A 17,079-nucleotide genomic window follows, 5' to 3' on the forward strand; every position below is an offset into this window, starting at 1 on the left:
GGATTTCCATTCTTGAAATTTCAAACTATTTTGATTCACTATCATACGTCACTTGTTATAGTCATAAGAGTGTCGTCATTTGTAGAGAAAATACCGTACTAGTTGTAAGGATAATTCAGGCCTACTCCGAAACTGTTAAAATATGTAAACATTATTATTATATGTAAACATTAACTATGTAAACATTATTGTGTTTATTCGACTGCGTTTAGCTATTAAGTAATTTTATAATGTTATTTATCGTTTTATTTATTTATTTAGTATAAGTTCTATAACAATTTTGATGCATATTTTTGTTGAATCAAACTCTTAACCATACGTTGTATTCATAAGTAATTTTTGAGCAACATTTTGTAGATCTTGTAAATATGAATAGATACATAAGTAAAAGACCTCCTTACGAATCTTGGGGAAAATTTTGTCTGCAAGTCGTTGACGTTTGCAATTTCTTGCCAACTTGGTGACATTCTGAAAATTTGCATAAAGCGGTTTTTTAAATTTCCAGGAAAGAGGTTTCTCGAAGCTTCAGGAAATGCTTGGGAAACCCCATATATATAAACTACATTGGAGCCGAGTTTCAGTTTGTTCACTTATTCAGTTCAGAGTCGATTGACTGCAGTGGCGTTCTTGATGATTTATACTTTTCTGTGTAAGTGGTTTTGATTCCTTGGGCCTTAAAAAATATTTGTTTCACATATGTCGCTTTTCTTGTGCTATTTATATATACTGGGCTGTTATTTTGTTATACATGTAAAGCTAACTATTTATTTTGCTATACGCATTGTGTTTTTTTCCAATAAAGTTTCAATTTCTTTCTGTTAATATGACGTGTTAAGAAGGTCCCCTCTGTTAGAGCCTAATAATATTCAGTGTTCTACTTCAACTTCAAAAGTCTGAGAAGACAGGAAGAACAATTGTAAGTATCTAAATATTACATTAATATTTCGTGAGACGTATCAGACGATCGATTTTGTCGAGACTAAAGGTTATTTACAGCTGTCTCAAGTTAGGATAAGAGAATGAAATAATCGGTTAAAGATTACGCAAGTACCCATTAAATGTAATTAAATGACATCATTTTCAGCGAATCAAACATCGTGGAATGAACAGCGTACTAAGTATTTCATCACACGAGCGTTTACCGCAGAAGAAGGCAAGCACAGACAACGAAGAGCAATTTCGCTTTTTTTTATATAGAATGAAGGATATATAAAATAAATAACTTCAACCTGACAGCTTCAGATTACAACCTAACATGTGAAACTTTAACGGTAATTAAACTAAAGGCAATAAGAGTTTACAATTAAAGTTTCAAAGAGTTAAAAATTTATATTTAAAAAATTAAACAAGCATAAAATTATACGATTAAAAAAACTGCAATCTGATTTCAGATTTAATTTCAAACTTTAAGCTAAATTGTTACGAAAGACGGACTAATTCAAGAATTAGTGCCCCAGCCATTCAAGATATAAAATATAAAATCCGACGCTTAGAATACGTTGCTTAAAATATCAAAGCTAAATGACAGAAAACATAGAATCTGTATGATATGTCATCGTATATTAGCGTTAGATGAAGATTTGTACACTTTTCCTTAGAGGTCTTTAATGAATCGTTTCTAATTCATTTGAACTTTAGAGCGGAATGTCCGTTGTGGATTTAAATACAGGAGCATTACAAACATGTACCGAGTTCGTGGAAGTGCGTTTTATTAAGGAAACAGACTTCGAATCAGACAAAAATTATTTTACTGATAAACGGGTGTTCAAGAAGACTGATGGACGATAAACTCGCGATTACCTTAAATTGTGGGGTTTCATGACTTACGTTGAAATATTTCTCAAGTTTATTTCCCTTTTACCCAAAACTTCGCGATCATCCAAGACCGGTTTCGTGAAATCGTCAAAAGAATTTCGATTATACATAACCTCCAGAATGTAAAGCACCTTTTACAGAGATATCACCATTATGAATGTAAACAAGTAACTGAGCACTAAGGGAAGGTGACGAACTCTACAGCGCGATAGAACACACTGCTACCAGCTGTACAGAACTTAGAAATTAACTTTCCAATGATCTGTAACTCATTCCATGAAGATGCTTCAGGAGTAGTGGAAGATGCCTAAGGATGTTTACTGTAATGTTTAAAGTAAAAGATTTAAATGAGTAAGCACACTCGATAATCTAAAACAGTGTAATTCATTTTCAGTAGTGTATTATAATGAACTGTCATGTTTTAAATTAAATATACTAATTTATATTCTATTCTTTTGACGGTCATATGGGCATTTATAGAATTATTTGAATTAATAAAGAGATTTCTATCACATTATGTTACGTACTTCCGTTTAGAATCGTTTGGCATTTAAACTTTTCTGTATTACTTTGGCATTGAAATTGAAGCAAATATTACTTATTCCGTATATGCTGCGATGGAGTTTGAATTCCTACTTCTTGCAGCAAATTCAGTCAGCAATGATGCGTTTTATCCTTAGTTGATGTTTTTCAAGCCAATACTCTGAAATGCTGTTATACTACGCAAAGTGGAAGTGCGATCGGATGTGAAAATGTGTTAGCTTCAAAGTATTCATGTAACGAAACTTCTCCTCAACACCTTGAAAAGAGCCTCCTTGTCAACCGTAAACTCCTTGCCAGAGACATTGAAACAGACTCTGTAAGATCACGATGTCTTAATGTCAAAAGACATTAATAAGACAGCGTTGACGGAGTGTTCAAGAACAAGAAAACAGGAATTCCCAGCATAAAACTTCTAGCAACCTAGTAAGGAAAAAAGAAGTATCAAATCTAAAGAAGGTAAAATATGCTAAATACTTGAGTTAAAATTGGCAGTATTTCAATCGTCAAGGAGAGAGAGCTCGAAAGTAAACGACAGACACAACAAATTTTCACTAACGCATGGCAGTCACTTCTTAAAATGATAATAAATAAAAAAGAAACTGAACGCTTTCAGATTGTATATTACACCCAAAGCGGCATTTTTTTAACGTTTTGTGTGTTACCTTTATTTATTAAATATCATCACGTACTTCGCACTTAAACCACATATAATTCAATTCTTCAGCAATATCACAGAATATTTAAAAACAGCATAACTTTAGAATTTTCGATAGAAAGTCTCGCGCGCTGGAGACAAAAATATTTTGTTTCCGTACAGTATTGTTATTGCTCGCTTTGAAATCGCTGATTTGTTAATCAGAAATTGATTAAAATTTTACAAAGGGGAAATAGATAACAAAATAAATTCGAAATTCAAAATTCGAGCTTCCAGGTGCCCATGTTCGGGTGGAGGCTTACGTTATTCAAAATGTGATGGCTCTAGGCACCGTCGTTTTTTCACAATGCGAGAAGCATACCTACATTCATGCACATTCTACTTCATTTAATTTCTTTTAAATTAATACAGGGCGCTAATATTTGGTGGCAACAATTTGAAAAGTGATTCAGCCTTTTACAGTCATTCAACGCAAAATTCCATTTCGAAACTAATAGCCCTTCTTAACTAACGCTCCGTTGTTCTAATTATATACTATATGCATTGTAAATTTTTCTGCAGTTGCTTTCTTTCTCAGAAAAAATTAATCTAACATAGGTCTGAAAGCCAAAATCGCGTTCAATTATTTAAAATGCTTAAGATTTAGGAGAATTACTTTTTTTAAACTTATCTATTAGTAAAATAGCAGACGCTATAATTTAAAATATCTTACTTTAAATAATAATAAAATTTCTTTAACAATTTTAATAGTATTCAATTTTTGTATAACAGATAGGTATTTACGAATGTTTACTTTATAAAAATTCTTTTGAGAGCCACCTAAGTTAGTACCTTCGACATAAGTTAGTTGACGAAAACGGTCTGACGTAGATTAATCATTTTTATGAAGAAAAGTGAAACGCATAATTCAGGATTTATTATATGCAATTATTCTAAAAAAATCACAACGAATTGTTAAGGCAATGTGTTTTCGCGGCTCGAATATTTCTAGGAGAATCTCTGCGGTTTCGGAAATATCAGATTTTTTACAAATATCAATTAAATCTGCGAATTTTGATTTCCTCATCAATTTTAAATCCCTGTATTAGATTATTTTTACATTTAAATAATTCTTATAGTATTTGCTTTTAGAATGTACGCAAAATTACTTTAAAAAATAATCACATTCTAAAACACAAACTAGAATTTTCAGTTACCATAAATTTTGCTGGAATACGAGGAAAAAGTCGTTTTTCGAAGTTCCGTAAAGTCACTTGGCGTTGCCCATCAATGCGAACAAACAATATGGATGTCTAGTGATCCCCTTTTCAAACTGTGATTACCTAGCGATGCAAACCTATGTAATACAGGGTGATTTAGAATTCATCATCAATACTTGGTGGGGAGGTAGGGAATAGGAAAAGAAGGGAGATTTCACATAGGAAAGTATGGGCGCAGACGAACGCATGGTGGTGTAGAGGGCGATGTGTGTACACGACTTCCATACATAAGCACAGCTGTTTGACGGATTTTCGCATACACGTTATCAGGTTCAATGTTCCGTCTTACCTTCTTCGGGAACATGCAAGGACCTGACTCGGAACAGAGAGCTTACTAAAGCTATGTTCAAAACTGTGGGAAGTAGACAGGATACACAAGAAGGGTATACAAAACCCTTTATTTTTCTCTATTTACAATAACTTCCGTACTTCGGAATACACAGACCCGCTACTTGTGGTCTAACGTAAAAATATAAAAATAAAACTAAACTCTAATTTAACTTTAAAATAATAAACGTGGAAGATTGGCCTTATATTAACAGGAAGCCGTATGTAGTACAGAGACTGTGAACACTACAATACGTTTAAAAATTATCAAGAGGATTAAAACCTCTGGCCTGGAAGGCAACCAGCAACTGAGAACTGAGTAAAACTTCTAAGGTAAGCGGCCTGCTTCGACTCACTGCTTCCTCTCTCTCGATTGGCAAAAAGCCACAACTTAAATACTTGGCGTTCGCCAGACAAACTTTTCATAAATACATTAACGCTTATAATTCTGGCCGGAAGTAGAAAATAAGAAGTGATAGTAAAGATTTAAAATAAAATAAACGTTAGTAAAACTTAAGATCCTTACAACGTCTCAACAGCCAATCAGAAGACTTCTACTAAGAGATATCTTTGACTGCTTCTGCTGGACTCCTTGCGTAATTTTACTTTGTAAATACGTGTTTTATTTTTGTATATAGTCTTTCTAGTTGTGAGAAAGATGCACTTTGATGTGTTTATGCACTGAATATTTGTAAAAATGCACACTGTTCCTGAAACTTGGACCAACATCTCTCCGGCCTACCAGACACCGCTATAGCCTCACGTGACAAAGTAGTTACGCCCTCTTTCACTTTGCATCCTGTCCTCTGGACACACTCATACATTTGCTATACCTGCAGTAGACTTATTAATTCCTGACAGCCGGTATACAGCTTGCTATCGGAAAGCTACACACGGCTATAGTGGGAAAAGGAAAGGGTGTGCAGCCAGTCGTCATTCGACTAGGTGACTTTGCATAAGTAACATGAACCGCTATTCGTAGAATGAATTTGCAGATATGCATGTAAATGCCAGGCATATTCTAAAAGGTCCGGTTGTCCATGCAACGCCGTTGTGAGTCATGCTTTCTAGCACATGGTCAGCGGTTCGAGCACCTCTTATAAGTCTGTAAAACCAATGCAAAGAAATGTTACATGTAAGATAATAAATGTTTTTCTTTCCTTACTACTTCCTTTTTATGTGTTCTTTCCATCATAGGACTGGGGTCATTTTGCCCTACTACATGGCATATTCGCCCATGCATTCCTATGTGAAATCTCCTTCTTTTCCTGTTCCTTACCTCCCCACCAAATATTGATGAATTCTGAATCACCCTGTATCTGTTACTGGAAATGTAAGAAAAACACGCATAGTATAAAATATCTCTGCAATATGTAGAATACTGAAACCTGGGTGTCAAAAGGTGAAATAATTAATATTTCACATATTTTCGAGGCACTCTATGCACTACGAAAAGGAGAAACCAGCAAAGTATAAAATATTCCCCTCAGTGACGTTTTTAATGTCATATGGCGAAACACATGACTTTCTTCGGAAGTCGTGAATTATCCTACTTTGAATTTGTTCGACAAAGACTCTAACCTCTACTGCGTTGCATGGAAATGGAAGAGCAAAGTGTACGAGAAGGAATCATGGCCCGTTGACATGCAGAGACGACTCTAGGCGATGAGCTGTACCTTGCCTACATAGCATTTGTCGTTCTATATAATGCCGACATATTATATATGATACTTGTTACAAATTATATATATTTTATCGGAAATGTATGAGAAGCGGCGTTGCATAGAATTCCTAGACATTTTACAGAGCGCCGACAATTTGATGTCGATGTAAAAAGCGATTAACATTTCTCACATTTCTTAAGAATTTTATGCATTATCAAAAGTCCCTGTGGCAAAGTATTTAATATTCCCTCTTATGGCGTTCCTAAAATCACTTAATAATGCATATATGATTTTAGACGCTCACCTCAGGTGGAAACTTTCCCATACGCATTTCACTCTTTATTTGTAAGTGAAGAAACGCGTTACTTTTAATTTATTCCGTAGAGGTTGCGTTAGGTTATTGGATATAGCAAACCAAAACCAATTACGCTGCCAGCCCGATGACCTAGGTTCAAATACGGGGCGAACTGCCAGTATCCAGCGGGCTTAGCCATTCATCCATTAGTGGGGTTTATTCAGCAAGAATTCTAGGTCATATTGTAAACTGCATGGGAATAGAAGAGCAAGTGTAGTGTCCGAGAATAGACAACGGCATGTTGATGCGCTACAATGATACTGCGATGAACTCAGTTCGAGCCCAGTGCTGCTACAATAATGTTTTCCTAATCAAAACTACGTACTATATGCTAGTGAGAAAGCCATAATAAAGTGATCGCTTACAGCCTAGTAGTAGCCAAAGCCTGTAACGGCTAGTACCCACCATTGGAAAAACATACTTTGCCCCAAAACTCTAGACTTTGTATAAATTACCTGGACATTTTATAGAATGCCTGTTTTTCATGCATTGCCGATAGCATATGTAACATTAAAATAATTCGGATACGTCATATTTTATCCAAAAATGCCAAACATTCTATGCATTAGCCATTCTGTAGCATTTTATATATTGCAAGTAGCATGCATTATGCGGTGTCAAAAAATATTGCCTAGTTAAATGGTAATCTTGATCTAAATTAACAATGTCGAATACTTTTCAGGAATTTGCTTGTTTTATAATTGCAAAATTTGGAAAAGTATGTATAATTTTTATTTGTTTTCATACCAGTTATTTGCATTTTTGCTTCATTTTGGTACACATCCTTCTCGAATTGCTAATGCAGATAAGTGACTGCGAAATTGTTAACGGAAATTCGCGGCAGCGGGAGCTTTGCAAATTTTCGTTATTTAACCCGACTACCTACTTGCGAATTTCATCGTTTATTCCCGCAATAAAATTACTGCCTTACAAATTCTGATATACTGATTTGAAGGAATGTTTTGATCGTATACGAAGAATTTAACATTACGGAAAATGTATTAATCTGAAAAGGCAGACATTCTATCTTACTTTAAATCTTATCTTTCTTCATTAATCAGACTACAAAATTTTCGACTTTTGATATTGGACCAGGCGGGGTAGAAACTGTTGACACATTGATTGATGAGTGACGATAACAAATGAGTATAGATGTTATTCTATAAGCTCTGTGTCTTCCATCACCGAATTTTCGAATGCTTAATGTATTATTATCATTACCACCGCATTTACGACTTGTAGGATCTTCAATTGCTTTTTAGTTTTCGAAGTTGAAACTATATCATACACATAATACTTTATTTTGTCATTATAATTTTTAACACATGGTTGGTATGATTTTACAGAATTGTTCTGAAGTTTTGATTGCGTTTAAAGCCGTTTACCACATAAATTAGTAGTAATTGCTTCCTCGCTTTATTCCATTTCAGCTTGTTAAGATGCCCTCTATTTTCATAAATCGACAAAAATCTGTTATTTAAAATCTTAAATTTTTGTAAATTAATTTTTTAAAATGATTGTTTTCTAAAATATTGTTTTAAATAATAAATATTTGGAAGGGGGTTTAATTTAAAACATGAAAGCAAATACTCAAACATTAGACAAAAGGAATACTGAGCATTTGCTTGGCATTTATTTGATCCGTGACGTCACTGATATGCGCAAATACCATGCAGTTTTTCTTAATTTCGTATATCATCTACATGCATGGGCTATTATTGTTACAAAATAACTCACGCGTGGAGAAAGGAGAATATGGGAAATTACAATTCACTAATTAGGAAAATGTTACTAAGACGTAATCCCAATTATATGTATATATAAAATTTGCGACAGTGTTTTCCTTTCCTCCGTGTACCTGGATCTTCAAAGCACTGATCTTATATTTGTCATTTTCGTAATCTTCTTATTGTTATATCAGAGACTTTGTAATATTGTGGACTTATGGACATGATCCGTGTACCTGGATCTTCAAAGCTCTGATTATTTATTGTTAGTGTAAAATGTTTTTCACCATTTGCCACTTCGCTCAAATACCGCCGTCCCTATATGTACATAGTGTATAGTTACAGTAACTCATGTGTCTCAGTGTTGTACAAGAACTTTAGTGTTTAATTTCTCAGACCAAGACTTCACTGAATAGTGATATCTACTATTTCAAGATGCATTGGGCTGTGGACAGTTCACGGGAGGGTGACTCCCACGTGACTACCACTGTCCAATCTGTGTTTTACAGAAAGGATGAATTTGAATATTTTGTTTACCTAATCTGTTGCACTTAGTTGTGCCATTTGTCTTCATTTAGATCGCGATATTAGTTTAATTATTCCAATCTAGATAACCTGTTTCAAAACTTGATAATTATTAATATTTCCAATATTTCTCATTGTACGCGTAAGCTGGTGACCACCCACGTGACAGGCTCCTGCCAATCATCTCCCTTACTCCACCTACATTTCACAAAATTTGACAAGTTTCGCCTAGTTGGCGCGGCGTAAATCGCCTTAATTAAAAACTTAAGTACCAACGCCTTAGGGCAATTTACCAACAGAGACGGTTAAAGTAGCGGTTGGCTACTAATTGCCGCCTAGCCATTGACTCGATTTCGATTTTATTTTTTTTGTTTTCCTTTCCTTGAAGAATGTACAATACAGAATGCATCACAGAATGTCCTACCCATTATTTGCTTTATGCATTTATTTTTATACATAGCGTTATTTATTTATGCATTTATTTATCATCGATATATTACAAAATAGATGCATAATTAACTCTGTGAGTATGGAACGTGATCTGAGTGCAGAACGTGTTCAATATGCTCTCCATTTTTTTTCATAATCTCCTGCAATCGAGCCTTTGCATTTGTTAACCGTTTGGCACACATTTTGTCAAGCTGCATGATAAGAGACTTAAGTTGCAATACGTTTGCAAGCTTCTTTCAAAAAATCCCATAAAAGGGAATTCGACGCATTAATCTGTAGGCTATACGAAAGCCTCTTTCGTAATATTCATAAGACCAATGTGACATTACAATCAGATTAAACATCTCGTACAGGAAATCAAGAATAGCATTTGAAGGGTGGGACAAGGCTCCTTCTTGCATGAATCACTGAGTGTATGAAAGGAGACCTAGTGATAGTTTCAAATTGTACGAGCATATGATGGGCGCCACCTATTCTTCACTAAGCCAGGACCAGGGTCTTCAAACAGCTGATATCATTTGTGAATGACCTGCTTGAAAAAGCCGATCTTGTACACAAAAACGTCTTTGATAGGCCACCAAATTCTACGTTTCCTTGAAATGTTACAGGTATCACCTTCAGTTTAACCCTTGCATGGCCATCATCTGCCATCTTCAAAACTGCTATTTCGTGTCAGATAGGATCTAATACCGGCTTTCCTGACATCCATCGAGTTTTCTGTGTACAAAAGCACCCGAATACATGCCCTATACGTTCAGTATAAAATATTAAACATTTTATGATGTAATCGAATGGTATGACATTTTGCGCCTAAATTTCAGGATGCATAATTAGCATAAAAAGTTACGAAAATAAAACACAAAGTATTTATTCATTTTGAGAAGACAAGCGGGTATTACTTGATAGCAAAAGAATTTCGTGAAAGTTGTAAGGTGGGGGCTCGTAAGAGATTACACTGCCGAAACGGTATCAAAGCAAAGAAAACACCTTTACAGTAAACGAAAGGACTGGTAAGTAGAATGCTAAGAAATGGAGAAAGGTAAGTTAAAACAGTAATTAAATTGAATAGATGCTGAAGTTAATCAAAATAAAAAGTAAACAAACAAAAGGAAAGTAGAAATCAAGATAAAGAATAGAAAAATAAAAAAATAAACTTTCAAACTTCAAAATTAAAGCGTGCTTGTTAGGGGGTAGCGAAATAAAGTACTAGAGAGTTAAAGTTTTTGAATTAATTAAGAATTTAAGGAAACCTCTATGATACAAAATGTTTAGCAAACATCTTTTAGCAAAATAAAAAACTCTTTTTCTCCAAAAAAATTATAAAACTTCTTTAAAATGAATTCTAAAGATAATTTTTCGTGGCGTCTGTACGTACGCACGTATTTCGCATAACTCAAAAACGAGTAGCCTCAAGAACTATTTTGTATATAGGACTAATATACTAAGATATTTTGTATATAGGACCGCTATAACATGTAGATGTGCACCTCGTATTTTGGTTGCAATCGGCTGCATCAAACGTATATAAATATATTTATAAATATCCACTCTGTTACTCCGTTCAGTGATCTCAGTTTCTTTACTCTTATATGTTTGTAAATTGTGCAATTTTTGCTTTAAAAATGATTGAATTATGTTGTTCTTATCTTCCGGTTAAGGTTTTTATGCCTTTAGTAAATCTGAAAGCAATATTTGTACAATTATCAACAATTTAAAAGCTATTTAAGGGCAGTTAAGCCTAATTTTTAAATAACATGGTGGACATATTTGTTTACATTTGAAACAGCGGAATAGTACATTTGTTGCCAATCTAGAGAGATTAAGCTTCGCAACAACGAAGATAACGCCTTCATTTATTATTCGCATGCCAGGAAACAGATGTGCAAAAATCGGTGGCAAACTAAGAAAGCTTATTTAAATTAGCGCTTAAAGAGTTTTTTCTGTCATTAAAAATGAAAAATGATTTGAAGAGAAGAAGGCTAAAGAAAGAAATTTTCTTTTAATAAATCACAAAATTTCTATTCTAGCTTTTTTGTAGCGTTATTAATCCAGTTGGCATACGTGAAAAGTAATAAAAAAGTAACCTAGGGATTTCGTTAATTTTTTCGGGAGAGGTGAGGAAAGATGTAAGCAGATTTTTTTCCCTGTCATTTAAGAACGTTAACAGTTAGTAATTTCATTAATGTATATTAAAATTTTCATAAAATTATTCAATGTTTTCAACAACCTACCAATCGTGCCATTATAATTTGAATCAAATCAAATTCACATAGATCAGCAGCATTTCCTATCACTTACAAAAAAGATGATTCCTTACCTTCTCCAGCAACAGTTAAATACCATTCCCACTTAATAACGTGCCCTCCACGTCATCCACACGAGTTCATTTAATTATGAGTGGGCGGTTGTAATGTTTTGGTTTGTCAGTGTAAGTTCGTCAGCTTTTTAAACTGAATATAATTTGCATTATGATGATGGATTACGGGAAGAAATAGAGCATACGGAAACAAACTAATGTAAAACCAGAGTATTAAACCATAAATTAAAACATTGTTTCTCATAGCCGAACTGAAAGGAAAACGTTCATTATTATATGAACAAAATTATCCGAAATAAAGAAACATAATTAGACATTTAGCTAAGATAATTAGAGTATGCCAAAACAAATTTCTGAAAGGTATTTTTACATCTTATAAATTTTTGAAAAATTATTTTTTCACCGTAAAAATGTGAAAGCTGAATATAGGTTTCAAATTTCTCCTTTTTTTACATAACATTAGAATGTTTTTATACAACAAAATTGAGTCTTCCTAATTTCCTCGAAACGGACATTATATTGACATGGTTTCATCGGGCCAAAGAGATTTAATTCGCATAATCTTGATGATTATTTTTTCTCCAGAGCGATATTTGAGCATAACAAAACTCTCTAGAATGAAAGCGCTGTTTAGGTAACCATGACAGGGTAGGTTAGAGAAATAAATCGATGGGTGCATCAAGGACTCACCCGTTCTGAAGTTGACGAGGATGTCCAAGAGGAAGACGGTATCCGAGAGGCAGTTGAAGGCGATCCACCGGGTGGACAAGTCGTCGTTGAAGAAGGAGATGGCCACGGGAAGGACGATTAGGTTCGCCACCAGAAAGAACAGCATACACAAGTCCCAGTATAACCTAAAATATTCGCAGATACTGAATTTCCAAACTAAAAATTGCAGAAAATTCTTCACAAATCACAACAAATTAGAAAATTAAATACATTATGGCATAGGGGCTTTTTCACTTAAATCAGATTTGTTTGAAAATAATACACATATTATTAAAATATACATTCGTATTTTCAAAAATAATGTTATCTGATCATGGAATAAGGCTGTGCTAGGTAAACTATGAGTCACTGATTTAATTTCCAAGCACTGACACTTTAATTCCAAGCACTGACACTTGTAGCTGAATAAGAAAACTGTGTAACGGGAATCATATTTGGATATTTTTAGCCATTTTATTCAGTTTAGAGTAAAACTTACATTCATGAAAGACTGGAATTCATGAAAGACTTATCGATTCGGCATTAGGTCGTTTACATGAATAACACATCCCTATTTATGAAAACTGCAACACCATGAAGGTATCACCAGAACTAAATGAAATTTATTCCATATACCGCCTGTAGAAATACAAAGAAGTAATTAAATTAACAGAACAATATAAAAATAATAAACGCCGAAAATCAGTATTTCGTGAAGCCACTGGAAAGAAGGTCATTGAAAAAGAAGGTCTCACTCCTCGGGTCATTGAATCGAAAAGATTTCAAATGTGCACTTCCCATATTACAGCTATCCGAACCTAAAACTAACCCACATTTGGTGAGCGGCGAATGTCGCGAACGAGACATTAGCCTACTAAATACAATTTATATTTAATAAGCAACATACCTGCTGAATGAGCAAACCAGAGTATGTTATCTGACATTTGAGAAAATGACTTAAACTTGCTGACAGACGTGGCGTAGCTAGAGGGGGCGGTCCGCCCCGGGCAGCATATTTGGGGGGGCGTTTTTGGCATGAAGTATTATTCTGTAGAGTTAGTTATTCGGATCGTCGAGGCATGTTAGTAAGAATAAGATTTTGAATAGCCATATCGAATTAAATTGAGGTAAAATGTGGTTTTTATTCTGTATAAAGTATTCAAAGAAATCACCATGAGATTACAACAGCTAGATTCTCTTATTATATCTTTATTGTTCCATCGAAACGTATAAATGTAAATTACGAATATTAGATAAATTATTATCACAGTGGCATTTATAAGGCAGAATTCTTCATTAAAGAGAAAGTATTTCAGAGTTTTATATTCCTACATTACAGTAACTTGAGCAATCAGATAGACCAATACGAAGCAGTCGATGATTTTGCAAATAATAATAATACAATTTTAAAATGTTATTATTATTATTTTTTTTTTTCAAATTGCACATAAAATTTTAATTTATTTTCCTGTATGCCATTTTGACACATTTTAGTTCCTTGTTTGTATTTCAAGAGGGGCGGTAAATTCAGGGACAAAGTTAGGGACAGTTTCGGGCAGAAAAATCTCTGGCTACGTCACTGGTGCACTGGTGAACAGTTATTGTCTCTTGAAATTATTCTCCAGGAATTCGTAGAATGAAGGGTGCGACTTCGAGGTTCACAGTAGCGACTGTTGGTGAGAGTACTTTAGTTCTTAGGCAGACAAGATTACCCATCGTATCCAATGGTGCCTTAGACCATCACGGTTTTGGGTCTATCAGTATAATCCTGGGTAATGCACTCCGGTAAATGGGTTTTATCTCTATAGGATATAACGCGAGCTTAACCATCAGTGTATCCCATATGCATGCAAATCCATTGTCTGCTTCCAATTGGTAGACCAGTGCTATGCTGGTCAGCTCATTGTAGCCAAAGACTTCGATGGATTTGGATCACAGAAATCCTGCTTGAAGAAAAGCACGCAGACAATCCACAGCGCAGCGAACGGTTGAAGCTGATAATGGTACACCTATAGCAGTGTTCTAACACTGTGCCAACTCTGGAGGTGCAGTTGCACAGTATGCCACTCTCTCATACAAATGGGTTATAACTATTTTTATGTAATGTGATCAGCTATCACTTCAAAACTATGTACTTTTATAAAATGACAGTAACTTTATCATCGGTATATGGCTTGGCTGTAAAACTAATACATAAAAAATTTTTAATTATTGCAAAAAAAAAAAAAAAAAAAAAAAAAAGATCTACATAAACCAAACGTTTTCAGAATTTTATCTTGTAAAATGCGTGAAGTATGTATTTCCAAATCAAAGTTAAGTTATCAAATAGAAATAAGTATTACTTATTTGTAAGTAATTAAAATTATGCTAACCAATTGAAAAATAACTAAAACATAATAGTTTTAGCATTTTACTTAAGATTATTGGAAAGCGAAAACACTATATTTTAACAAACTTTATTTGTAGTTTTATAAATTACTTCTTATATAGTTTTAAAATTTTAATTATTTTAACGTCAATTGAAATTGGTATTTACTTGGACATTTTTCAAATAATAGGAATTTTTAAAAACAATAGATTTTAAAATTACAACACTGTGATTAATACAAATATCTTTCATAAAAGTAAAAAATTTCAATCTAATAATCATTAAAAATGAGCAAAGATTTATTGAAAAACGGTTTCGGTAGAACTTAATCTAAAGGCTAATTATGTGTTTCGATAACACTGGACTAAGCTATAATTAAAAGGCAATCCGCAATACATTTTTACTTCCTTGTAAGTAAACGAAATGTTGTATTCGCGAAAAATATCGAGTATCATATTTCAAGAGAAATATCCCTTTTGACCCTTCCCGAACTCATTTCGACGATTTTTTTGCATGTCGTCTCTAAGTATGGACAGAATAAAAGATTGTTTTAAACGAACTGTAAAATTTTTTACAGTGGATTTAAAAGGGATTTTTTTCGCAAGATCTGAACGTACGCATGTACATACGTATATATATGTATGTATGTATTTATGCATCTTGCATAACTCAAAAATTATTAGTCGTAAACCGTTGAAATTTTGTACATGGGACTGCTATAACATCTAGTCGCACCTCTTGCATTTGTAATGCAATGGACGAGACGAAACATATATATATTTGTAATAATAAAATTCCAAAGTCAAGAACACAATTAAAATTCTAACTGTATGTTCTTTTCATTTTAATGGCGACGTTCTCTTATTTGAAAGTACGTGGAATTAAATACACAGCCCCGTAGTCAAGTTGTTTTTCCCGCCTCTTCTACACGTACAGTTATAGAATGTTCTGGAAATATTTAAAGCGAACTGGATTGGCTGATGAGGCTGACGTCATTTCTTGGAAGCTCCGCCTTTCCAGAGGCTATAAAAGGAGTCGCAAAAGAATATCGGGGGCTTTTCTTTAATGCAACGATGCAGTAAACTTCATACAAAGAGTTATTAGTAATTCCTTTTATTTACTCCGGATATCTGATTTTGTAACTGCTGTTTCTCCTGAATAATAATAAATGGATCCTGTTTTTTAAACTTATCGTCTGGTAATTTAAGCTACGACTACATCTATATTTCTTCAACGATCTATTTATTCTGGACAAAAGCTGATACATCACAAGGAGTAGGCAGGATGTGTGTACCCAAAAGGAAAGAAATTCCAGTGGAAGAGAAAGAACTTTTAAGTGCAAGTTGTGTCTGTTTTTTACAACTGAAGAATTGTGAATTATGATACAGCTTTGTCTTCGAATTTTGAGCGCGTCTCATAGTTAGAACCGCATAAATTTGGATATCGTCAGCTGGAAAGAAGCTAAAGAATTTCTACCATTTATGCTTTTTTTTTTTTTTTTTTTTTTTTTTTTTTGCAATTGAAGAATTGTGAATTGTGATACAGCTTTGTTGTCGCATTTTGAGCGCGTCTCATAATTAGAACCGCATGATTTGGATATCGTCTGCTGGAAAGAAGCTGAAGAATTTCAATTTTTTATGCTGTGTTTTTTTTAACAGCACACAAACGAGCAGGATTAAATAGTGTACTCAACAGCCAAGTAAGAACATATTTTAAGAAATTATTTTTTCTCAGTGTGTGAACTAAGTTGGTTTAAATATATTATGTTAAAGTAACTACACAGAAAATAATTACTAGTTTATTTAAATTTCAAGTCTTATTCTAATTAATAGTATTCTAAGTAAGATTTGATATTATCCTGAAATGTGTAGTGATAATCATAAAATTTGAGAATACAAATTTTTTATTTAAGTCTATTATTCTATGAAGTGTTGATAATACTCTGAAGAGTTTTTGGTTTAAAAAAATATTTTAACTATTGTAAAAATATTTTGAGAAAAGTGCACATTTTTTGTTCTCAAGAAAATTTTAAAGTTTCAGTTACAATGTAGACAAATCAGGAACCCGTTAATCTTGACGATTCACTGAACGTGAATCAAGATACAATAGATTTAAATATTATTCCATTTGAAGATTCTAAGGACAGTGACATAATTTCTTGGTTACGTTATTTTAACAAAGTCTGCCAAAATAAGGACGAAAATTGGAAACTTCAAAATATTTCTCGTTATATTAAGGGAAAAACCCTCTGGCTCTATATTAAAAATTTGCATGAGCTAAAAACTTACTCAGAATTTGAACATATATTAAAAGAAAACTTTATCGATCCCAACTTAACTACTTTCGGCGACTTCGATAGTTTAAAA

General features: G+C 33.6%; 1 protein-coding gene across 2 annotated transcripts in view; it reads right to left on the reverse strand.

Moving 5' to 3' along the window:
• Positions 1–17,079, reverse strand: part of Ih (hyperpolarization activated cyclic nucleotide gated potassium channel Ih) — a 274,094-nt gene that overhangs the window by 111,849 nt on the left and 145,166 nt on the right. For both annotated transcript variants that reach the window (XM_085822572.1, XM_085822571.1), the window contains exon 4: positions 12,328–12,491. In XM_085822572.1, the coding sequence (XP_085678698.1) occupies positions 12,328–12,491 (164 nt within the window). The remainder of the gene's footprint in view (positions 1–12,327; positions 12,492–17,079) is intronic.

Source organism: Stegodyphus dumicola, chromosome 8, assembly GCF_044657685.1.
Source record: "Stegodyphus dumicola isolate Sdum_Otavi_A_Nest chromosome 8, ASM4465768v1".
NCBI lineage: Eukaryota > Metazoa > Arthropoda > Arachnida > Araneae > Eresidae > Stegodyphus > Stegodyphus dumicola.